Raw genomic sequence first — 24,915 nt, forward strand, 5'->3', positions numbered from 1 at the left:
ATGTCTTTTTCCTGTCTCTCTCTCTCTGTCTCTGCCTCGGTCTCACTTACTTGTTCTTTCTCTTTCTGTCTTTCTTTCTGTCTTTCCTGCTCTCTATTTTTGTCTCTATTATCACTCCTGTTTTCCTTGTCTGTCTTTGTCTCTGTCTTGCTCTTTTTTTCTTGTTTGCCCTCTTTCTTTCTCAATCTCTTTTCTTTGTTCCCTCCTCTCTTTTGATCTCTTTTCTCTCCTCTTTGTCTTTTTTTTGTCTTTTTCTCTCTCTCGCTCCCTCTGTCTCACTGACTCATTTTTTTCTTTCTTTCTTTCTTACTCTTTCCGCTCTATTTTTGTCTTGATCATCTCCTTTTCTCTTTGTGTCTGTCTTTGTCTCTCTCTTGCTCTTTATCTCTTTTTTCTTCTCTTGTTCTCCCTCTTTCTTTCTCAATCTATTTTCTTTGTTCTCCCCCTCTTTTTTGATCTTTCTTTTCTCTTTCTTTTTTGTCTTTTCTCTCTCCTTCTGTCTCACTTACTCCTTATTTTTTTTCCTGTCTTTCTTTCTCACTCTTTCCCGCTCTATTTTTGTCTCGATCATTTCCTTTCCTCTTTGTCTCTGTCTTGTCCCTTTCTCTTGCTCTTTATCGCTTTTTGTTTTTTTATCTGTCTTTTTTTCCTGTTCTCCTTTTTTCTTTTTTGTCCATCTTTCTCTTTTCTTTCCCCTTTCTCTTCTCTTCTCTTGTCTTTCTTTTATTCTCTCAATCTCTATCTTTTTGTCTCTTCATCTCTCTATCCCTCTTTATCTCTCTGATTAGCTCGGCTCCGTGGGGGTGTTCTTTCATTTTCGATTTTGCGCTCCTGTGACTTTGCAAGAGACATGTTGAGGAAGACGTGGCGGTGTGGATGCTCGGAATGGATTCTCCATTCATCTTGCTGACTCTCCTCTTTTTCCTCAGGTGACCTTTAAATCGGATCTGTCCACGGCCGAAGTCCACGATGAAAGCATCAAAGGACCCCTAAAGGTAACATCAGTTCTTTTATTGGATTCTGGGTTCGTACGGGTGCTTGAAATCCTTGTAAATGCTTGGATTTTAAGGTTGTGTTTTCAAGGTCAGGAAAACGCTTGATTTTTAGGTGCAGTACTTGTAAATGCTTGAAATTGGCGCTAGGTTTCTTAAGTTAGGTGTTCAAATAAGGGTTTCAACTGCATTTTACGGTTCCAAAATAAAATAGAATAGAATAGAATAGAATATGCCTTTATTGTCATTGTTACAACATGGGATATGCTGTGACAACGAAATTGGACGACTCCAGGTCCACATTTACAGTGAGGATAAGGAAGTGAGGGGGGTGAGGGACAAACAGAGTTGGTGGATACAACCGGAATGTTTGATGTTTGATCTTACATTACACATAGTCCAGTGTTTTTCCCGACTTGCTCAGGATTTGGGCTGGAGTTAGAAACAAAGATTTAGGTTCTTATTAGACTATTAGATTGAATTTAGGATTCTGAAATAGGGTTGGGGCTAGGGTTACAGCTAGACTTAGGGTTTGATTTCCATATTAGAGAGTTCCAGGCTGAAAGTAGGGTTACTGTGGCTGGGGCTACAATTGGTTTGAGGTGTAGGTCTAGGCTTAAGAACTAGGGTTTGAGCTCCATATTTAAGTTCTAAACTGAATGAGTTCCAAAATGGGTTGAGAGCAAGGGTTACGCATCAAAACGGGGTCAGGGTTACGGCTAAAGCTAGGGTTAGGGCTTATGATTACAAGCTAGGGTTTGGGCTGTGAGTTAGGGTTTTCAAACAATTTCAAGGTCTAAAACAAGGTTGAGGCTAGAGTTATGGTTCAAAACTAAGGTTTTGCCACAGACCAGAAACGCACACAGGACCCAATAGCGCTCGTTTTCTCAGTTTTTATTAATAAAGAGGGAGAGAAGGGCTTGCTTCCACGATCCGATGTCTGACGGACAAGAGGAGCGGGCGATGCGGAAGTGGCACTTCCGTGTCTGGTGAGGAGGATCGGAGACAGGCGGGAATTACAAGTCGTTGGCTGGGACGGGAGAGCAAAGGCGGTGTCGAGTTCAGAAACGAGGGGTGAAGTCAGGTCCGGAAACAGGTTGGCAACAAAGATCAGGGAGAGAAAACCAGGGCAGGAACAGAGTCGGACGAAAAGGCTTACTGAGCTGGTGGCAACAGTTCGCATAACGATCTGACGGCTTTCTCTTGGAAGCCGGGGGTTTAAAAGGGGTGCATCGGCCAATCAGCTGTCCAGGCTGTTGGCGCCAATTAAGCTGTCGCAGGTTCTCTGAATCAATAATCATGACAGGTTTAGGCTCCATTCTTTCGATGGGCACTGGATTTCATCTTTTAATGGTCCAGGAAAAATTGGAAAATTGCCTTTGAAAGTCCTTAAAAGTGCTTAAATTGGTCCATGAAAAAGGTGTACGAACCCTTTTAATTTTATACAAAATTACAGAGCCGAATTTCGCTTTGAAATGAAATGATCTGCATTTCTCTAGCGCTTTTCAAGTCAAGACTTCCCAAAGCGCTTTACAACGTGCTTCACATTTCCCAATAGCGGCCGTGCAGCCATGTAAGGCGCTAACCTGCTTATTGGGGTTATTAGGGGTTCAGTGTCTTACCCAAGGACACTTTGACATGTAACACGGAGGAGCCGGGATTCGAACTGCGATCTCTTGATCCCAAGACGAGCGCTCTACCTCCTGAGCTACTGCCGGTTTACATTTTGGTGAATCAAGACACTCTTGTAGCTGAACTATTCCTTGAAGAATTTTGTTTTTATCCTTCAGGTGGGCGCCATCGTGGAAGTGAAAAACCAGGACGGAGTTTTCCAGGAGGCCACCATCAATAAGCTGACCGACGCCAGCATTTACACAGTCGGTAAGTCGTTGAAATGTTCGTAAAGACTCCAATATACTAAGCGGAGATGTTCAATATGACTTTTTAATGTATTTCCATGCTTGCGCCCCCTAGTGTTTGACGATGGTGACGAGAAGACCTTGAGGCGTTCGTCCCTCTGCCTTAAAGGCGCCCGGCACTTTGCGGAGAGCGAGGCAAGTCATAACAATTACCTCTATATACCGTAAATTCCGGACTATAGAGCGAACCTGATTATAAGCCGCACCCACCACTTTTTAAGAGGAAAACCGATTTTGTGCTTACACAAGCCGCACCTGTATATAAGCCGCATGCACCCACATTAAAAAATGTAACACAAACACAAAATTAACCCAAACCCGACTTCAAGTCCCGCGATTGTAACTAAATGTCCTTCATTAAAGTACACATTCCAAAAATCACAGCCGGCAAAATGAACGGAAAAGGATACCGGTACTTAAGGTTTGATGCAGACCTGCAGAGTCCGGGTCCCGTTGAAAGTAATCCAAGAAAAAAAGTGTATATTTCCAAAGGTAAGGGTAGGAAAAATATATATCCACTATTGTCCGCCGCATCCTCAAACAGGTCTCACCTTTACCCCACTTCCCGTCACCCCCCGTTTGTTCCGCCCCTTCTTTTTCATTCGCCCGTGGAAAACATATCAGAATAAGTCTCTCAAATAAATACATTACAAAAATATACAGTTTTAAATGCATATTATACATGGGTTACACATATTTACAAAGAAAGACGGTACACCGAGAGTTTTCAAAGCTTTAATAATAATAATATAACTTTAATAACTTTAAACGGTGCCTGTGACAGGTAGCAACACACTAGCAACACGCTCGCAACACAGTAAACAGGTCTGTTAAAAAAACATACCGTACTTGTAAAAATCACGGTAAACCGTCCTCATCTTCTTCCTTAGAACTGAAGCCATCAAAGTCGTTTTGCATTTTGCATGATGAGGGTATGTTTACGCTAATTTAATTCATGCACAAGCCAAGAAGTTGCAGTCTTCCTCGGCGCATATATTCCAGCGGTCTAAATCTTACCTTTTGTACCGGAGCGCCGCTGGCGGCCGTTAGAAAAATGACATAAATTGGCCGCATCACTGAATAAGCCGCAGGGTTGAAAGTTTGGGAAAAAAGTAGCGGCTTATAGTCCGGAATTTACGGTATATTCCAATCCCCCTAAGTGAGCATTGGAAGACATATTAGTAGTTGTGTTCAGACCAGCAATTTTGATACATTAAATCAGTGTTTTTCAACCAGTGTGACATGAGACCTTGTCTAGTGTGCCGCTGGAATTTTATCTTTCCCAAAAAAACAGGCCATTATTCAGTATTTTTGCTATCTTCAGACAAGGAACTGTAATAGTCATCCATGTCAGTAGGTGGCAGTAGGTTTTTACATACTATATGTCATGATTACCGATATGTATCACCTGTGCCCGCTCCTTTGGCGCCAACTGCCTCGGACTCTGATTGGCTCCCTGTCACTATTTAAACCCACTCCTATCTGTCCTCTGTTGTCAGTCCGTCTGCGAGCCTCACTGTACTCTAGGCAAGCCTTTTCCAACCTGCCTTTTCCAACCTTGACTCCCACCTGTCCCGTTTTTTGCTCCCGTTTGTCCCCCGGCTTCGACCCGTTTTCGATCCTGACCACGTCTACTCTCTTTCCCGGCTTATGACTCGTTTCCGACCCCATTTTTGCTTTCCTGTCCCGGCTACTGACCTGTTTTTCCGTTCCCAACACCGCCATCGCTCGCCACGGAAGTCCCACTTCCGCTTTCAGAGCGACCTGCTTCCCACGCCCAGCGATCACTGGATCGTGGGTGCAACCCTTTCCTTTCTTCCAATAAAACTGAGAGAAACGTAACACAAGTGGGTCCTGTCTCGATTCGGGTTCTGAAACTGGAGAACTTGAGTTGTTGGGGGGGGTTTCACCCGATAATCAGCCCCATGCTAAACCCTATATGTGTTTAGAAATTTGTGTGATGCATTATATATATTTTTTGCGACCACAAGGGTTAAGTTCCAGCTCGATACTGGTGGTCGACCTCCATGTTTGTACAAAAAACGACTGTCATAGAAGTTTGCTTCCATTTACCCTGTAAAACCGGTACTCCGTTGTGAACCTCGTAAACCCGAGCTGCATAAAATGCTTCGTGAAATACTTCAACGAGAGACAGAGACAGAACGGTGAACAGATTTGAACCCGATGCTCTTTGGGTACTAAGGAAAAAAGACTAGAGAACATTTTGTATCCAATCGGTCACGATATTATGACTCTGTGTCATAGGCAGTTCGGATAACGTCGGGAACGAGACGTGTCGAGTGCGCCTAATTATCGTATCGAGTGTACTCATGGTGCCGTTTTGGTATTGCAGACTCTGGACCGACTCCCTCTCACCAATCCCGAGCACTTCGGGACCCCCGTCATTGGCAAAAAGGGCAACAGGGGGCGCCGCTCCAACCCCATGTGAGTCACTTTCTTCCTTATTCTTGGACGTCATTTGTCTTTGTAAAACGTTGGGTGGGCACAACATCATGGGGCCCTTTTCCAGTATTCCAGTAGCAGTATTCCACCAGAAGACATAATAGTCATACCTATAATAGTATACCTTTTCCTACCAATCAATGGACTTCTTAAACAAACTATTTTTTGTATTTGAAAACTGGTGTGCACTACCGCAGTGTTTTTTAACGAGACTTTCATGAGTATTGTTGGGTATTAAATATCAAAATGTACCGTTTAATTTTTCCAATGAGTTAGCTGACTCCATTAAGCAAACACAACCTACATTCACCCACAATTTATGCACGTTCGTTTCTTGACGGAAAAGATGAACGGTGTCGTGTCCAGCATGGTCGCCGTGGCAACCGGCTGGCCCCGCCCCCTGGGCAACAGCTGAAGCGGATCGCTTAATTTGCGCGTTTTGCTTCTTAAGGGGGGTTTTGCGGGTGCTGGCTCATTGTATTTTCTGTCTGCATTTCCCGTTCTGTTTTGCTCTGTCCTGTTTTGTTTGAGTCGGAAGAAACCTGTGTTTGCACGTTTTTTGTTAAAGCCTGTTTGTTCTGTCTTGTCCCTGAGTTTTGGACGACTTTTATTTTGGTAAATAAAAGTTTTGATCGTCAACGCAATTGAGTTCTCCCTTCCTGCCTCCGTTCTGGTCCGGTCTCCCTCGTGACAGAACAGGAAAGCTGACATTTCCACATGGGGGCAGATTTAATTTTGTTAACAGTTTAACTAAGTGTACTCCATTGAAAACGGCCGAATTAGTGTCATTGCAGTCTCTGGGAAGTCTTCTTCTGAAGTCCTTTAGCTCTGTCCTTATTGGCCCACATCTCCCCGCGAGAGGGTGTGCCGGCTCCTCCCTTGGGCGTGCCAAGGATGCCCAACGTGGGCTTCACAATCTCAGAGACGAGCGTCCCGATGTCTGTGGTTCCTCAAAACAGCAGCGAGCGTTTCTCAAAACAACGCCTGCCGTCCTCCGTCAGTCTCCTGTTATCTACAGAACTAGGCAAAATATTCTGCATTTGGAACAGCCTGACCTGTCATTGAACTAAAGACTACTCAGTGAAAATCTTCTTTGCATTATGAGTCAATTGTATAAAATCCTTTATAGTCAAATGTATAAAATCCTTCTGTGTGCTGCAGGAAATAGCCCTATTTTATTATTTTATGATTATTATTTTATTTAAGAAAATACATGTCCTTGCGTTCTTCCGGTAATCAGCCATTTAATTGCAAAAATCATCCATATCAGTAGGTGGCAGCCCATTTTTCCTTTTTTATATGATATAGTACAGAGGCATATATTTAATCTAATCTAATAAACGCGTTTAAATTTGCTCTGCATAAATAACAAAATAAATGGATCATAGAAAAAATCTTGCACATTCTTTTAATCATTATTCTTTCATTTTCGGTTGGTTGGACCCTTAAGCACACAAGGTGGTCGGGGCACCATTTCCTGTGGTGTGTGTTGGGCAAGTACAGCCCGATTGTGCCCATCCAAACCATTAAAAAAATGACATAATTTATTTTAATTCATCTCATCGCATCAGCTGCACCGCTTATCCTCAGTAGGGTCGCGGGGTGCTGGAGCCCATCCCAGCAATCATCGGGCAGTGGGCAGGGGACACCTTGAACTGGTTGCCAGTCAATCGCAGGGCACACAGGGACAGACAACTTGCTCGCTCATTCCCACCTAGGGACAATTTGGACCGGCCAATCCACCTGCAACGCATGTTTTCGGAATGTGGGAGGAAACCGGAGTGCCCGGAGGAAACCCGCGCAAGCACGGGGAGAACATACAAACTCCGCACAGTAGGTCCGGTAGCTGGATTTGAACCCACACAGGAGGTTCCCGAGACCTTAGAACTGTGCCGCACACGCGCTAACCACTGCGCCGCCGTGCTGACCTAATTTATTTTTGATTGTTAATTTAAATTACCTTTCAAGATGACATGTCTGTTTTTGGTGCTGGATCTTATCAAATACATTTCCCCACAAAACGCGACTTATACTCCAGTGCGACTATGTTTCTCTTTCTTAATTAGGCATGTTTTGGCTGTAGTCCTAAAAATAAGGTAGTTACTTCATGATAAAAATAAATTTAGCTACCCCTACTGATTACTGACACCAAAAAGTGGCGAAATACTCCAAAACTATGAAATGAGGAGTCCAAAGATGGCATACCTGGATCGTCTCCCTTAATAGGTGCATTATGTTTATAAGGTTTATTATCGCTTAATAAAGATGATTTGCAATGAGATAGAGAGACTAATACCTAAGCATTACTGTACACTTAAAATAAAGTTACTCTCACTTAAATTGAACGTACCCTCCCAAAAAAGGTACAGTGCAATTTTCATTTTGCCTGTCGTAGTTTTCATTTGCAAACTAGAGGAGCTGATGCTGGCGGTGAGCCGTCACCAACAGTCTTGAGCGGTCTCTAGTGGTAGCTTCTGGGACTGCTCATGAACTGGATTATTCTCTGTATAGCGAGGTTCCTTTATCTCTTTGTTTTCCTTATATCCTCACTGTAAAATGTGGAACTGGAGCGCCACGTCCAATTTCGTTGTCACAATATATCCCATGTTGTAACAATGACAATAAAGGTATATTTTATTCTATTCTACATTTTTGTTAATTCTCTTGTTTCGAGGTGCTCTGTAGTTTTAAGTTCAGTTAGGATGTGAGCACAGTAGGGAGAATATCTCCATGATGAAAATTCAGCGCTCTCATATTCTGTATTTAGTTGTACTTTGTATGTAAATATAAAGAGTTGCAGTACCGAGAAAAGTAATTGCGTTAGTTCCGACACCGGTCGTCACGGCGATCAGAAAGACGACACTCTACTTAACAACGGGGCCCCGACACCGGCGCTAATGGCTTCGATGCAATATCGACTTGGAAGAGTCCCAGCTAGCTTAAATGGTTTTACGAGCGCTAGCAATGCGGCTCCAAAGAAATGAAGCAGGGGAAAAAAGTACTTAGTGGGGTCTTGCGGGACATCGAGATTGTCCCAAATTAGATTTTTTGTCATCGTAATTGTTCCTGTTCTATTACTCTCTAAAAATAATCTGGAATGGGGTCAAAAATGGGACGATCCATGACTTAGATCAATTCAATCTCACTTTCTTTTCCTCTTTCTCCTTTTTCTCATTCTTAATCTTGTTTCCCCCCCTTTATTCCTCTTCTCCTTTTCTGTGTTATCCACATTCCCAATCCTCTTTTTTTCTCCTTCTCTTTCTTCTTCTTCTCATTCTTATTTTCCTTCTCATTTGTATTCATTTTCTTCTCACTCTTCTAATTCGTCTTCTCCCCCTTATTCTCATCTGTATTATTCTTATTCTCATTTCTTTTTTTTTTCCTATCATCATGCCTTATTTCCTCTTCTCCCTCTTCTCCTTCCCCTGCCCCTTCCCCCTCACCATTTTTTTCCTCATCCTCCTCTTTATTATTCTCATTCATCTTTTTCTCTTCCTTTTCCCCATTATCATTTTTTCTTATTATCATTCCTCTTCTCATTCTCCTTTTTTTCTTCTTGTTCTTATTCCTATTATCATTCCCTTTTCTTCTCATTCTTTTCATAATTTTGTGTCCTTCTCCTCCTTATTTTTATTCTCCTCATTTATATTGTTATTTGTTTTCTTCTCGTTCACATATTTCTACTTCATTTTTCTTCCTTTTTTCATCCTTCTTTCTGTTTTTCTTCCTGTTCTCGTTCCTCTTCTTCTGATTCTTCCTAACCGTCTTCTCATTTTGAAATTTCACTTTTCATCTCCTCATCATTGTTGTATCTCTTCTTCTTATCATTTTTATTTATATCTTCATTCTTCTTCTTCTTTTTGTTCACTTCTCATTCTTATTTCCATTCTTGTTCTCATTCCTTTTGTCATTGTTCTCCTCCTCATTCTTCTTTATTGACATTCCTCTTCTCCTCATTTTTATTCCTATTTTCCTTTCCTCATTCTTGATGGCGTTCCCCTTTTTTTCCTTTTCTTACTCTTCTTTTTCTGCTTAATTATATCATTTTAAGCACACTCAAACGAAGCAGCGGATTTCATTCCAGTATTTTTCAACAATGTTCCCTGTCATTTTTCCCGGGTCTGAGCGTGTGTGAGCAACGCTTGAAACAACAGTGAGCAACAGCAATCCCAAGTGTGGCAACTAAGTCGTTATCAAGCATGTCCAAAACTTGACATCACGTTACATTTAGCTGAGTTTCCGGCAATGCAAAAAAAAAGTTTCACTTTTGATTGAATTGACTCATGTACGATGGCCTACAAACGTCGTTTGTTTTTACAACAATTCTTTCACAAGATTTTCATTTCTTTTTTTTCTTGGTATCTTTTGTGGCATAATACTAACATTTTGGGGGGCTTATTTCATCGGTTGTAAGATACACAACTGTAATTAATCACATTTTTGAGTGGAAGTACAATGATGGCAACAAGATTGACTTGGTATCATTGGAAATTATTGGAATGTAACACAAAAACTTTTTTTCTTTTTTTAATTCCTTTAAAAAAAATCTCATTGTATATATTTTTCCTAGCTGTTACTTTTCTTCTTTTTGTTCTCTATTTACTTTTTTTCCTTTGTTTCTTTTTTTCTGGCTTTTTCAGAATTTTTCCTTCTTTTTTCTCTTCCTTTTGTTTCTTTTTTCTCAGCTTTTCACTACTTTTTCATTTTGGTATTATTTTCCTTTTTTGTTCTATTCCCCCCTTCTTTTAAGTCATTTTGTGCATCATTTTACATCATATTTAGTCATGTTGGGATGAAAGAAGCAAAAACAACCCGAAGAGCCGTTTAGGACCCGAAAGAGCCGGTTCCTTTTAGTGAGCCGAGCCGAAGAAGCCGGTTCTCCAAAAACTCTACTGACTTCGTTCAACTCCAACATTGACTTCAAAATACCGCATTTAGAAAACGGCGTCAGGGGAACCCGTGTATTTTGACCTTCATGCACTGTAACTTTGACTTAATTGGCTTCTTAATTAGCAATCTGGAGCCCTGATTTTTGTGCGCTGGCTAGATCTTCTTGTGCGCCGAGAATGTGCGAGCAGTGCGCAATTGTTCACCCGCGCAGCTTAGAGGGAACATTGTTTTTCAAGGTGTTAACTTAGCAACTGTGTACATGTATTTAATAAGCCGTCAAATTGAAATTGTTGACCAGATTCCCTAAATGTAAATATAAGCGAATCCCTTTTAGTTTTATATCTTAGCTAATTGTTTTTTGGGGCGGCACAGCCAAGAAGAAGAGCCGTCCTCGTCCTCCAGCGAAGAAGAGGACGGCGACCGACGGCAGAACGAAGATCTCTTCGGAAAAGTGGTCTTCGTGGAGGGCCTGCTCGCCGCCGGGGAGAAGAAGAAAAGCGCCTGGTATCCTGCACTGGTGAGCGTCGCTACTTTTGAAATATTTCTTTTTTAAAATTCTGCTCTGCACATCGTTTGTCTTTTTCACTCTCAAGTCAGGTGTAAGCTTCCTTTTCATAACTAGCACTTCCATAACTAGGAGAGTCGCCCCCCATCACTCTACACGCCCCACACGCCGTGTTTGTTGTCGTTGGCCTGACCGAACTCAGCGCTGCCCCCTGGTGACTGTTTTGAAAACTGTAGTTTTCAGACGTTACAACAGGGGTGTCAAACTCATTTGAACTCGGGGGCCACACGATAGAACAAACATTCTCTGGGGGGCTGGACTAGTAGATTAGAGAGAAAGACAAAGGAGAAAGAGAGGGAGAGAAGAGTAGATAGGGTGGGACAAAGAAGAGAGAAAGGGGGAGAGAGAGAGAGGGAAAAGAGAGAGTGAGACACAAAAGAGATGAAAAGAGAAATGGTGAGAGTGGGAAAGAAAGAGAGCGTAAGAACAAAATCCAAAGCGAAATAGAAAAAGAGAAAGGAGAGATGGAGAGAAAGAGAGAAGGGAAAAGCAGGAGCGAGAGAGAGAAAAGAGAGAGACAAAGAAAAAAGGGAGGGAGCAAAAGAAGGTAAAAAGACACAGTGAGAAAGAGACAAAGAAAGAGAAAAATAGAGCCAGTGAAAGACAGAGAATGAGAGAAAAATAGAGGAAGAGAGGGAGATAGATAGAGAGAGAGAAATTAATACAAGTACAGCATTTGTAAGAAGCACCTGGCTTTGGCAATATCAAGTGGACATATTTCAACCATCAGCTCGTTTTTCTCATGCGCTTCTTTGAGCGTTGTCTCGCGGGCCGGATTCAATCCCTTAGCGGGCCTGAACCGGCCCGCAGGCCACCTGTTTGTCACCCCTGCGTTACAACGTGTGACCAAAGGTGTTTAATCATAAGAAAGATGGATGATGCTGAATTATACAATGAGAAAAGTGTGTGATTGTGGATTATTAAACGTCAGGAAATCCCGCGTTGAATGTATCAGAACTTGGATTTCCAAAAGGTCTCTTAGTCGTGAACAAAATAGAACAATATTATTTTTTTTACATAAAGCCTCATCTGGGAATGAAAATGAAATTTTAAAAAAAGCTTGGAAAACCTTACCCTGAATAAGCGGGGCTTGATTTGAAACCTGGGCTTAAAAACGTTGGTTTCATATGCAACCGCAGTGTACCTGTCCCACCAAAGATCCACATTCACGCTGGACTGGATGATGAGGTTTTTATTACAGTTTCTGCAGATGAAATGAGTCACAACACGTGATCAGCTTCTCTGCTGGCTTTGATCTCGTTGGCATCTCGCTCTGTAGTCTGCTTAAAGCATATCAAAGAGCTTTCTTTTCAATTTACATAAAATACATTTTAGAATATCAACCATCACAATACATTTTTACATCCATTTTAACAAGATACTTTTAACAAGAGATCGTATAGTGTTTTTTTAACGTTTACAATGAATTCATCATATTTTTCTTTAGTCTGAATTTTAACCAACATCATCCTTTTTATATATATGAGAAAATAGAAATAATAACAATAATGATTAGAGGAAATGAGCCACAACATTAGCTTCTCTGCTGGCTTTGATCTCTTCGATCTCTCTTAGGGGAATTAACATTTTAGCACAACAGAAACAAAACGAAAATAAATCCAAACAGCTTGACAACATCAATCACATTAATGTGCATGGTGAGAGATTTGTCAGCTGTGGTTATAATGTTTAAAATTAACTTTTTTTGTGGAGCACCAAAAGATGTGTCTTACCGTTGGCAGCTCGCTCTGTAGACTGCCAACAAAACCCCGCCTTCCGGTCACATGTCAAAAGCCAAAACAAACCCTACCCCATACCAGCAGGTGGCACCGTTGGACTCATCATTGCAGGACACTTACCAAAAACTATACACATATTTCAGCAGGAATTTTAATAAAACAAAAGTTATTATTACACCCGTTACACATATATATTTATTTAAATGTAAATACTTGTTCTTATACTTTGCGTTCTTTGTTTTTCTGGAAAATTGAGTTTGTTTTAGTCTGCTCCCAATCAAGTCAAGCATAGCAGGAAAAACAATGTGCAATCTACACAAATCAAGCCAGAATTTGTGGGCAACCCGGATTTTTTTCACTCGTGAACGGTCCCTTTATTCTGATGAATTTCGTTCCCTCAGGTGACCTCCCCCGACTGCCACGATGACATCATCATCAAAAAGGAAAGCTTATTTGTGCGCTCCTTCAAGGACGGAAAATTGTGAGTGCCGAATATTGAATCATATCCGAACGCCGGAGTTATTTATGAACGAATCATTTTGGATGCTCTTTGAACAAATCCTGTGATGTTTATTCCTTGAGTGGAGGCGCATCGTTTGGGAATCTGTTAGCTTAGCGACAGTCGCAAACAAGGGTGACTCCTTTTGTTTGGAAGTCAAACATGATGACTTTCCATTCGTTTTTTTATATGTGCAGTGGAACCTGGGTTCTCGACCATAATCCGTTCCAGAACCCTGTTCGAAAACCGATTTGTTCGATCACCGAAATCGTTTTTTCCATTAAAAGTAATGGAAAATCGTTTTAATCCGTTCCAACACCCTGAATGTTTACCATGAAAGTAAACATGAAGCTAACCCAGGCTAATCGTACGATTACGCTAACATGAACGTGTCATAATAAAAAAATCAGGTCATTGAAACGTCATTTAGCACCCGGGTCTCCACAACAAGTGGTGAGCGGTTAAAGGATAAAGAAAAGAATTATGAATAGGATTTCTTACCGGTCGGCAGAAGCCATGCTCTATTCCTGAAAGAAGGGAAACTCGCACATCTTCTTCATATTTTGCTCTTATTTCTTTCTTAAATGCAATAGTTGTACGCACTACTCCTCTTTTTTCACCTGTAGCAACTTTGCTGCTTGCACCGACCTTCTTCCGAGGCATAATTAGGGGTTAAAACACTCCCTTCACCGCTTTTGAAAAACGAAAACAGAAAAGGAGTGCGCGTTGCCGTGACAACAGTTCTTCACGAGGGGTAGGGGCAATCTACACGCGTACGCCGCTCAGCGTCGCCCCTAGCGTACTGGCGTTCAAACTCCGATTTTTTGAACGAAAAGCGAAGCAAGAATTTCTCGAAATTTTTGGTCGAGAACCGATTTGTTCGAACTGAGAGGCGTTCGAAAACCGAGGTTCCACTGTACAAGATTTTATTATCAACAATTTTGAATATCATTGTGATTTCCCCTCAGTTACATGGTGCTACGGAAGGATGTCCGCGAGATAAACGCGGACTCTCCCCCAAAGGCGGACGCGTCGCTCAAGTCGGGTAAGGAGAGGCCATCAACTATCTTCAAGACTATGGATTTACATCTTCGGTGTTTTAAATAAATGATACCAAACAAAAATGACTATTAACAATTCTATTGTAACCAATTTCGACACAGACCTTCTGAAAAACACACAAAATATCAATTAAAATAAGTCAAACAAAAAGCAAAAGATCAGCAGTCTGCTTCGCACTTACAAAGTCCTTTCCGTGTTTGTAAACAAAGCGGACATATTGAAGCAGAATGGCAGAATTCCTGTCAGTTTATAGCAGCCTATTGACACTAACATTTGCAGATCATAGAAGGGAACAGAGCAAAATGGCACAAAGTAGGTGCTAGCAGCAACATAGCAACTTGATTTTAGTCATCAAAGTCCACAAAATAAACACTTTGCTCTGCGCTGGATTTCTTCCTTTGAAGGTACTGGGATTTTTTTCAGAACATGGCCTTGCAAGTGTTTGAATTTGTCCATGAAAAAGGTGAACGAACCCTGTAAACTAATTAATAGAATAGAATAGACCTTTATTATCACATACCTGTCAACCTGTACGTTTTTGCCGTACAAATACGTTTATTATGCATTTTTGTATGACGTACAAGGAAATCTGTACGGAAAATGCAAATTTATCAATGATGGGTACCATCCGGTATACACCTATCACCAAACGGCAAATCAAGTCAAAGGAGTTGGCCGCGATAGCCTCTATCTCAGTATTGTTTTTTTGTGTTGCAAACGAAGCCAGCGGTTTGATGCTACTGTGCGCATGCTTCTGCCGCCTGGGGATTTCATGTGGTACTTATGTAGTGAAAGGAAGTCCGTCTCTTTTTAGAGAACCGGCTTTTTTGGCTCAACTCATGAAAGAGAGCCGGCTCTCCAACGGCTCACTTGCTTTGATGCATTATATTACGAATGATGATGTTGTATAAAGAAGTGAAGACAAAAAGGAAGTATGAAAGGAGAAAATGAAAAAAGACAGGTTTGTGGTGATCCCTTTAATCAGTATATTACCAACAATAATTTATTGCAGAAAATGAATTCATAATTTGAATAGGAAAATGTATAATTCTACTTAATTCTATTTACATGTGTTTTTTCCTTCTACAGTTAACATCCAAGCGACTTCATTTCTGAACTTTTCTTATAATAAAGCTCATTCATGTCGAGCAACTCAGAATCTCACAACAAAAAGTTCATTAACAATATATATGATATAAGGAAACGCATGTACAATATAACATGTTAAACTACATAAATAAACATGTTTGAAAAAAAATATGGTGTAAGATTATTTAGTATTTTGTAAGGGAAAATACGACAGTTTGTAAGGGCATGGAGCCCTGGAGCGCCACAGCTATGTCATTGTTACAAAATGGGTTGAACATATTGTGACAACGAAATTGGACGCGGCACTCCAGGTTCACAAGATTGTTGGAGGTTCCTGACTCCCCCTGGTGGCCTTTGACTGAATGACTCAATTGTGTTTTTTTAGGCGCTTGTGACATGACTCTGAAAGAAGCCAAGCATTTGTTTGTCGAAATAAACAAAGACAAAGGAATTCACGTTTGTGTTTTCGAACAGCCTTGGAGGCGGCCTTGGAATTCCAGCAACGGTCGCTCGTTCCCGGCGCTTGGAAAACGGAAGTGAAAGAGGAAAGTTCCGGCAGCGAGGTGGAGGACGAGGACGAAGAGGAGGAGCGGGAAGAAGATGCCGGTGGTGAAGACCAAGAGGTGACTGGAAAGATCTTTTGATTTTTCTCATTTTTTGCTCGGAAACGAAACTGATCCCACCCGTCCACTTCAGGAGGAAGTGGAGCCGTTTCCTGAAGAGAGGGACAATTTCCTTCAGCAGCTCTACAAATTCATGGAGGACAGAAGTGAGTCTTCATCAATTGACGAGAATTCTATATGTATAAGAAGCTTATTTATGATTTACCGTAAATTCCGGACTATAGAGCGCACCTGATTATAAGCCGCACCCACCACATTTTAAGAGGAAAACTGCTTTTATACTCACACAAGCCGCACCTGTATATAAGCCGCACGCGCCCACATTAAAACATGTAACACAATCACAATATTAGCCCAAACCCGGCTTTGAGTCCCGCGATTGTAACTGAATATAAAGTACACAGTCCAAAAAAACCACAGCCGGCTAAATGTACGGAAAATGATACCGGTACTTAAGGTTTGATGCAGACCTGCAGAGTCCGGGTCCGGTTGAAAGTAATCCAAGGAAAAAAAGTGTATATTTCCAAAGGTAAGGGTGGGGAAAAATATATATCCATTATTGTCCGCTGCGTCCACAAACACGTCTCACCTTTACTCCACTTCCCGTCAGCCCCCGTTTTTTTCGCCCCTTCTTTTTGATCCGCCCGTGGAAAACATATCAGAATAAGTCTCTCAAATAAATACATTACAAAAATATACAGTTTTAAATAAATATTATACATGGGTTACACATATTTACAAAGAAAGACGATACACCGAGAGAGTTTTCAAAGCTTTAATAATAATAATATAACTTTCATCCCAAACCGTGACTGTGACAGGTAGCAACACGCTCGCAAAACAGTAAATGGGTCTGTTAAGAAAATATACCGTACTTTTAAAAATATCGGTAAACCATCCTCATCTTCCTCCTTAGAACTGACGCCATCAAAGTCGTCTTCCTCAGTATCGGAAAGAAACTTTGTCATATAGACGTCGTCCCACGCTCCCTTATTCCAAAACATATTCCAAAACACGCTAGCAACACGCTCGCGAAGTAAAGTTTACGTGCAATAGCTCTGTTTCCTTCTTTATCGGATTGCTCGATTGCTTTTAGCTTGAAAGCTGCGTCATGTGCCTTTCTTTTTGCAATTTGCATGGTGAGGATATTTTCTACGCTAATTTAATTTTTAGCCAAGAAGTTGCAGTCTTCCTCGGCGCATATATTCCAGCGGTCTAAATCTTACCTTTTGTACTCGAGCGCCGCTGGCGGCCGTTAGAAAAATGACATCAATTGGTCGCATCACTGAATAAGCCGCAGGGTTGAAGGTTTGGGAAAAAAGGAGCGGCTTGTCGTCCGGAAATTACGGTATTTGCAATTTTCAATTGTCATTTTGAATACGATGATTTGAGGTGAGGCATGAGTAAATAGTAAATTGATTGCATTTAAATAGCAGTTTTAAGCCACTGAAGTGCTTTCCAACGTATTTCACACTTACCCATTCACACACACACACTCACACACACTGATAGCAGCATCAGCCATGCAAGGCGCCTATATGCTTATCAAGGGCATTAGGGGTTCGGTGTCTTACCCAAGGAAACTTTGACAATTATTTCGGAAGAGCTGGGAATCCAACCTGCGACCCAACGGTCTCGAGGCGAGCAATCCAACTCCTTGACCTACGACAGCACCATAGATTAAATTTTGACCCGGATACTGATATTATTTTCATGAGGATGTGCATCAGATGTTACTCTACTTTCAAATTTGAAACCATTTCATTGATGCACAGCCACCAGTCTACCATTTTTGGGCTGTGTTGATGATCCTTTTGCATGTCCATTTTAGAATCCGTAAAAAGTCTGTACATTTTGGTGCATTATGATTATATTGGTCCCGGAGAAAGAAAGTAGCCCATGATTTTTGGGCTGTGTTGATGATCCTTTTGCATGTCCATTTGAGAATCCGTAAAAAGTCTGTACATTTTGGTGCATTTTGATTATATTGGTCCCTGAGAAAGTCCTTTTGTGAGGGAGAAAATACACCTTATATAATCTGAGCCCAAAAAAAGAAGCTATGGGTAATAATAAATCCATTATCTCTGTTGCTTGGTTTCTCGTTTTGATGTCGCTCTCTATTAATGTCGCGGTCCCAGGAACGCCCATCAACAAGAGGCCAGTTCTCGGTTACCGGAACCTCAACCTCTTCAAACTCTACCGACTGGTGAACAAACTGGGAGGCTTCGACAATGTAAGGGTTTGCACTGGTTCCCAGTAAGATACGGGATTCTATTGTGTATATTTTGCTCTGATTTCTAATTCGTCCAGATCGAAAGCGGTGCTGTTTGGAAGCAAATCTACCAGGACCTCGGGATCCCCATCCTCAATTCGGCCGCCGGCTACAACGTCAAATGCGCTTACCGAAAGTACGAGCGCGGATATTTCAAAGTCGGGATTGAAATGTTCCTTTTTTTAACGGCGTTTTTTTTACGCAGGTACCTTTACGGTTTCGAAGAGTACTGCACTTCTACCGCCATCGCCTTCAAGATGGAGCTCCCTCTAAAGCAGACCTCCAAGGGAGAGGGGACGTCTGCGGTCCAGGGGGACCCCGACACCTCCACTCAAGATCACAAATCTGAACCGGTCGCCACGCTGTCGGTGGTCTGCAAGGTGCCGTCACACCTCCCCCCAAATATATATATGTATATACTATTTAAGAAGCGACTTAAGTAAAAGTTACTGTGCATGAAGGTCAAAATACACGGGTTCCTCTGACGTTGTGTCCTAAATGCAGTATTTGGAAGTCGAGTCGAAGTAGAACGAAGTTGAGTAAAGTTAGTAGAGTTTTTCGAGAACCGGCTTCTTCGGCTCGGCTCACTAAAAGGGTCCTAAACGGCTCTTCAGGTTTTTTTTGCTTCTTTCATCCCAACATGATCAAATATGATGTAAAATTGTGCACAAAATGACTTAAAGGAAGGGGGGAGGGAATAGAACAAAAAAGAAAAAAAATACCAAAATGAAAAAGTTGTGAAAAGCTGAGAAAAAATAAACAAAAGGAAGAGAAAAAAGAAGGAAAATTTCAGAAAAAGCCAGAAAAAAAGAAAAGAAACAAAGGAAAAAAGTAAATAGAGAACAAAAAGAAAAAAGTAACAGCTAGGAAAAAATAAACAGAATGAGATTTTTTTAAAGGAATTTAAAAAAGTAGAAAAAAAACGGGAAAAAGAAAAAGTTTGTGTTGCATTCCAATAATTTCCAATTGTATCAAGTGAATCTTGTTGCCAACATTGTGCTTCCACTAAAAATGTGATGAAGTACAGTTCTGTATCTTGCAACCGACTCAATAAGCCCCCAAAAATGTTAATATTATGCGACAAAAGATACCAGAAGAAAAAGAAAAGGAAATCTTATGAGAGAATTGTTGTAAAAACAAATGACGTTTGTAGGCCCTACAAACTCTGCAATTGTACATGAGTCAATTCATTCAAAAGTGAAAAAAAAATTATCATTGCCAAAAATGTAACGTGATGTCAAGTTTTGGACAAGTTTGCTAATGACTTAGTTGCCACACTTGGGATTGCTGTCGCTCACTGTTGTTTCAAGCGTTGCTCACCGACTTTGTCTGAACGCTCAGACCCGAGAGCAAAATGACAGGGAACATTGGGACCCATAGATATTTGAGCATGCAAGTCCCCGGGACCCATCACTTTTCACAGCTCAAATGAACACTGCTTCTCTCCCCAGGAGGAGAAACTGGAATCGCTCCTCAGCAAAAATCCGTCTCCAAAAGCGGAGGGAAAGGACGGCAACGAAAAGAAAGCCCGTGACGGGGAAAACGAGGAGGAAGACTGCGGCCCCCCCACCGGAGACCCCCACGAAGGCTCGTCTCGCCTCGGAGCCCAGAACGTCAAACCGGAGCCTGAAGAGGACCGGGGGAGCAAAGACGACACTGGGTAGGTGCTTTCCTCTACGGCGGCGGGTGGGGGCCTTCAAAAATTGACGCGGGGTAGACCCCGGGATACAAAGGAAAGACCCTCCCCTTGAAATTAGCCTTTGCTTCGTCTGCATCCGCTGCATTCCGCTCAATCGGCCGCCAACCTCGATTTCGCCATTTTCTTTAGCACGAATTGACGTTCCTTATGAGCGCGATGCTTTAGAGCAGGGGTCTTCAACTCCATGGAGTCGGGGGGCCTCGGAAGCGAGGGCCAAATGGGCTTTTCCGCGAAAACATTCCGCTCTTCTTAAAGGGACGGTGTCTTATTTTTGTAATTCCAACCTGTGCAGTCCTTTGAGACGTTTTGTGATTCAGGGCGTCACAAATAATTGCGACTTGATTTGTCCACTAGATGTCGCTGTCATGTGTCGTGCAAGGAAGACTACACACTACGGAGCCTCAAAATTAGCAAAAAAACACCCTTTTTAACCAGCCTTTCTCCCCAAAAATAAAAAAAGTGGGAAGAAGAAATAAGAAAACGATGCAAAAAATGAAAACTGGAGTAAAAAGAAAAGTAGAGGAAAATAAAGCAAAAGAGGAAAATGGAGAAAAAGAAAGAAAATACGGAATTACAGACAAAAGCAGGAAATAATTTTCTTTTTTTACTTTTCATTTTGTATTTTTCTCATTTCTATTCTCCTTTTTTTTCTTGAGTTTCACTTTTTGTCCTATTTCATGTTTTTCTTTAATTGTCCTTTTTTCATTTTTTGTCTTTTAATTGTTTTCATTTTTCTCGAGTTTTACTTTTTCATGTTTTTATTTTGTCTCTTTTCCTGAGTTTTACCTTTGTCTTATTTTTTTTCATTTTTCTCTTTTTTTCCTTTTCTTTGCCATTTTCTGCATTTCGCTTTTTTTAAAGTAACAATGTGCATTTTGGTCACTTTGCCTTTCTGTATTTGTCTGCTTTTGTTGTGCTTTTAGCACTCTTTCGGTGGCATGACAGAATTCAGTGAGATTTAGTGGAAAAATAATACACAATGTCCCTTTACTTTCATATTGAGGCAGGGGCCTCAAACTATCAAGTCCCAGACCCCTGCTTTAGAGCGAGGGTCGGGAATCTTTTTGACCCAAAGAGCTACAACAGCAAAATACTTTGTTTTTTTTTCTTTTCAAGAAACATACCATATATTTTAAGACAAATTTCCTCAAAACCGGCAAACCAGCCCTCCAGACGAAAGCTAATTTTACTGTGCGACGTTAGATGATTTGATCCAATTTAAGAATGTGCTAGAGCCCGCGTCACAAATCAACAAATGTACACCTTAAAACTTGTCTCCCTTCCTCAGTAACTTAAAATGGCTCATTTAGGCCTTCATTGTTTTCACAACAAATGGTTTCAAATCAAGGTGCAAGCTGAGTTATTTTGTAAACATGTCACAAAATACTGCAAACAAGGATACTGACGCATTTACCTTGGGTGCAGACGGCGCTGTGTGCATAGCTCAGCCCACCCTTACTGCTCAACCCAATCGAATTACTCTGTGCGCTTGCTTGGCTGGCCTTTCTGGGTGTTTGCAGTTTCTTCTGTGGGTTTTAGCAGTGTACCTAAATCTTGTAATGAGCTTTCATACAAAGCAGGGTCCGTTGGTGTGAGACCTTGACCGTAAACTGTAGTGGGGAGTATGCGCTTTATATACGGGACCGTTTCAAGTACTCTAATACCGCACTAGAGTCAACCTTACGCTTATCAGAATTAAGGGCACTTTAAATGAGATTTGCTCGTGTATACTTTTATCTCCGAGGCGAGTGTACCGTATTTTCCGCACTATAAGGCGCACCTAAAAGCTTTATTTTTTTCAAAAGCTGACCATGCGCCTTATAATACAGTGCGCCTTATTTATGGATCAACATTAAGTCGCAAAGTCTTCCGACTAACTTGCAGCCGCCGACTCGATTTTCCCCCGAAGGCGAAGTCGTCCGCGGTGTATGCTGGGATTTATTTACCGGCGTTTCATTGGCTAACCAATGTGTCAATCATCATTTGAATCGATCACAATTGGCTAAAGTTATTCGGAGGTCAAGGGGCGGATCCTTTTTATCATTTACAGGCTGGCATAGGCTTAACCGGCAAAACAAAGCCTGCAATTGGCCGAAAAAGATGAATGCGTATAGCACGTGGTTGACGGCATACAGAAAGCATTTTTTACTATTCTGTATTTGTAAATATTTGATTCTCCTGGATTTACTACACTCACGGATATAAGAGGACCATGTCTGCACATTATTATGAACACAACGACTTCGGTGAGCTACTCCGGCTATATATTTTCCCAGTATCTTGTTTCAGAGTGATATCGATGTTTCTGTGATGGGTCTTTTTTTAAATTAAACTCAATTCCAAGTGTTTATTGTCATATGCACAGTAAAGTTGCGAGCGAAAAAGAAAATAGAAACTAAGGAATGGTTGGCATTTACTTGAATCCCAAGACTTTAACCTTCCGAATGATGGAACGATGCATTTGAGTGACATGGTACGGACACCGCATCCGCGCGTGTTCTCGACACGTATTTGCGTCTTTGCAAGCTTTGGGAATGTTAAGGGGGTAATCAGTTGGGCTGAATCATCTGACTGTTTTGTCGACGTTCCCATTGTAGCGCCTTATAATCCGGTGCGCCTTATGTATGTCAAAAATAGGACCAACAACTATTTTTTCGGGGTGCGCCCTATAATCCGGTGCGCCTTATAGTGCGGAAAATACGGTACTCCATAGGTTCCTGATCCTTGATTTAGATTTAGAGGAAGATTATGTGTTTCTTTGGGTCATTACCACTGTAATTGTTTCAAAATGGAGGGGCTCACTGTAGTGGTTCACTTCCATCTAATTGCATTATGATAACGCCCTATCATCCTTGATTTTTCTGTTTGACATGAAGGAAAACTGGCAACTCCTATCTTTACTTTATTTTATTCTTCATTTTTTTTTATTGTAAACCACATTTACATATAAAATAAGAATAACCCTTATTATTGTTGTATTTCTACAACGAGATTACAGTTGCACTCCAGTTGGCCCCCCCAAAAAAACGAAAATATAAAGAACAATGAATAGAAAAAAAAGTCTATAAGTTGTGTAGTGTAAATAAATAAACAGAGCAATGAAAACCTCATCTCCCATCTCATCCACTACACTGCTTATCCTCAGTAGGGTCGCGGGGGTGCTGGAGCCCATCCCAGCAATCATCAGGCAGTGGGCAGGGGACACCCTGAACTGGTTGCCAGCCAATCGCAGGGCACACAGGGACAGACAACTCGCTCGCTCATTCACACCTAGGGACAATTTGGACCGGCCAATCCACCTGAAATGCATGTCTTTGGAATGTGGGAGGAAACCGGAGTGCCCGGAGGAAACCCACGCAAGCACGGGGAGAACATACAAACTCCGCACAGGAATTGAACCCACGCAGGAGGTTCCCAAGACATGAACTGTGCCGCACATGCGCTAACCACTGCGCCGCCGTGCTGCCCGCAATGAAAACCTAAATTTACAAATATTTTCATTATTTGAAATGATTGTTTTATATTAACATTTGTATTTGTTTTATCATAAATATAAATATTTCACTTTTTTTAATTTATATTTTATAATAGTAGTTATTTGATTTTATATTTCACTGTTTGTATTTTTTTCTATTTGTCATACATTTTTATTTTATATTATGTCACACGTCACTATTTTATTTTGTATTTTATTTCATATTTATTTTATTTTTTAATTGAAATTAAAAAAATATATCTTTTATTTTCTTATTTATTTTGTATTCTATTATTTGTATATGAATCTATTTATAACCTAGTCATAAAGTTTGTCTGAGAACGGGCATTTAGCGATATCAATTCTGGAAGCAATGTGGTCCTTAAGAATAGTTCAAGTATGAAGCTTGTGTCTCCAGTCCAAGTTCTAAAATAGAAGCACGACAATCACAAAGTTATCAAGGCCAAATATCATGATAGCAGTATCTCCTTTTTCGGTGATATCAGTATACCGGTATCACTTTTTTCCTGTGTTTTAAGTCATATCGACTCAAATTTGTCCTGGGTCGCACCACAGATGAGCTTCTAATGGCCGCCATCGGCTCCGAGGACTCTAGGAAGTTTGTCAGGGCCGAAAACGGGAACCGAAGTCGAGGTTTTGCTTCTGCCGGGTCACGCTTTGCTGTGCTAACCTTTAGCCTGAAAGCCACTAAACCGGCACCCCCTTTGCGGCTTTTGCTGACTGTCTGGCATTAGCTCCTCCTTGTGGCTGTTCTCTGCTCTCTACATGCTGTGAATGGCAATCCCAGGTTGTGCATCTACAGCTGGATGGTCAGGATTCTGGACGGTCTACTGTGGGGACAAACCGCATTCGTACAAGTTCTCCCATTTAAAAAGGTCATCCAAACTTCTGAAAGATTCTCTTCTGGATCTTCCGGGTGCTCTCGACCAATCATCTCAAAGGTCCTCCTCTGGATCAACCGATTATTATCGAGGAAAAATTCTAGAACAACCTTGTCTGATCATCCAATTGCTTTCTAGTGAGCGACTAAAACATCTTCTTCTTTATGCTACAAGTGTTCTCTAGGAATCTTCTAAAAGAGAGCTCTCAACCAAGCCTTTCAAAGATCTTCTTCCCGATCTTCCAAGCACTCTCTAGAAAACCTCTGTGATATTGTCTTCTGGATCACCCAAAGGAAGCATATCAAACTTCTTAACGATCCTCTTCTGGATATTCCGGGTGCTCTCGACCAAACATCTAAAAGGTCCTCCTCTGGATCTCCCGATTACTCTCGAGGAAAAATTCTCGAACAACCTTGTCTGGTCATCCAATTGCTTTCTAGCAAGCGACTGAAACATCTTCTATATGCTACAAGTGTTCTTTAGGAATCTTCTAAAAGAGCTCTCAACCAAACTTCTCAAAGATCTTCTTCCTGATCTTCCAAGCACTCTCTAGAAAACCTTTGTGTTATTGTCTTCTGGATCACCCAAAGGAAGCCTATCAAACTTCTAAACGATCCTCTTCTGGATCCTCCTGGTGCTCTCGACTAAACATCTAAAAGATCGTCCTCTGGATCTCCCGATTACTTTCGAGGAAAAATTCTAAAACAACCTTGTCTGGTCATCCAA

General features: G+C 41.3%; 1 protein-coding gene across 3 annotated transcripts in view; it reads left to right on the plus strand.

Annotated features, from left to right (window-relative positions):
- Nucleotides 1-24,915, plus strand: part of arid4b (AT-rich interaction domain 4B) — a 67,291-nt gene that overhangs the window by 18,760 nt on the left and 23,616 nt on the right. For all 3 annotated transcript variants that reach the window (XM_088351237.1, XM_088351240.1, XM_088351239.1), the window contains 13 exons: nt 930-995; nt 2,783-2,873; nt 2,967-3,046; nt 5,265-5,356; nt 10,637-10,781; nt 12,970-13,049; nt 14,036-14,112; nt 15,693-15,841; nt 15,915-15,987; nt 17,980-18,074; nt 18,152-18,249; nt 18,319-18,493; nt 19,565-19,773. In XM_088351237.1, coding sequence (XP_088207363.1) covers nt 930-995; nt 2,783-2,873; nt 2,967-3,046; nt 5,265-5,356; nt 10,637-10,781; nt 12,970-13,049; nt 14,036-14,112; nt 15,693-15,841; nt 15,915-15,987; nt 17,980-18,074; nt 18,152-18,249; nt 18,319-18,493; nt 19,565-19,773 — 1,430 coding nt within the window. The remainder of the gene's footprint in view (nt 1-929; nt 996-2,782; nt 2,874-2,966; nt 3,047-5,264; nt 5,357-10,636; nt 10,782-12,969; nt 13,050-14,035; nt 14,113-15,692; nt 15,842-15,914; nt 15,988-17,979; nt 18,075-18,151; nt 18,250-18,318; nt 18,494-19,564; nt 19,774-24,915) is intronic.

The sequence above is a fragment of the Urocampus carinirostris genome, chromosome 13, assembly GCF_059441175.1.
Source record: "Urocampus carinirostris isolate Australia breed hairy pipefish chromosome 13, RoL_Ucar_1.0, whole genome shotgun sequence".
NCBI lineage: Eukaryota > Metazoa > Chordata > Actinopteri > Syngnathiformes > Syngnathidae > Urocampus > Urocampus carinirostris.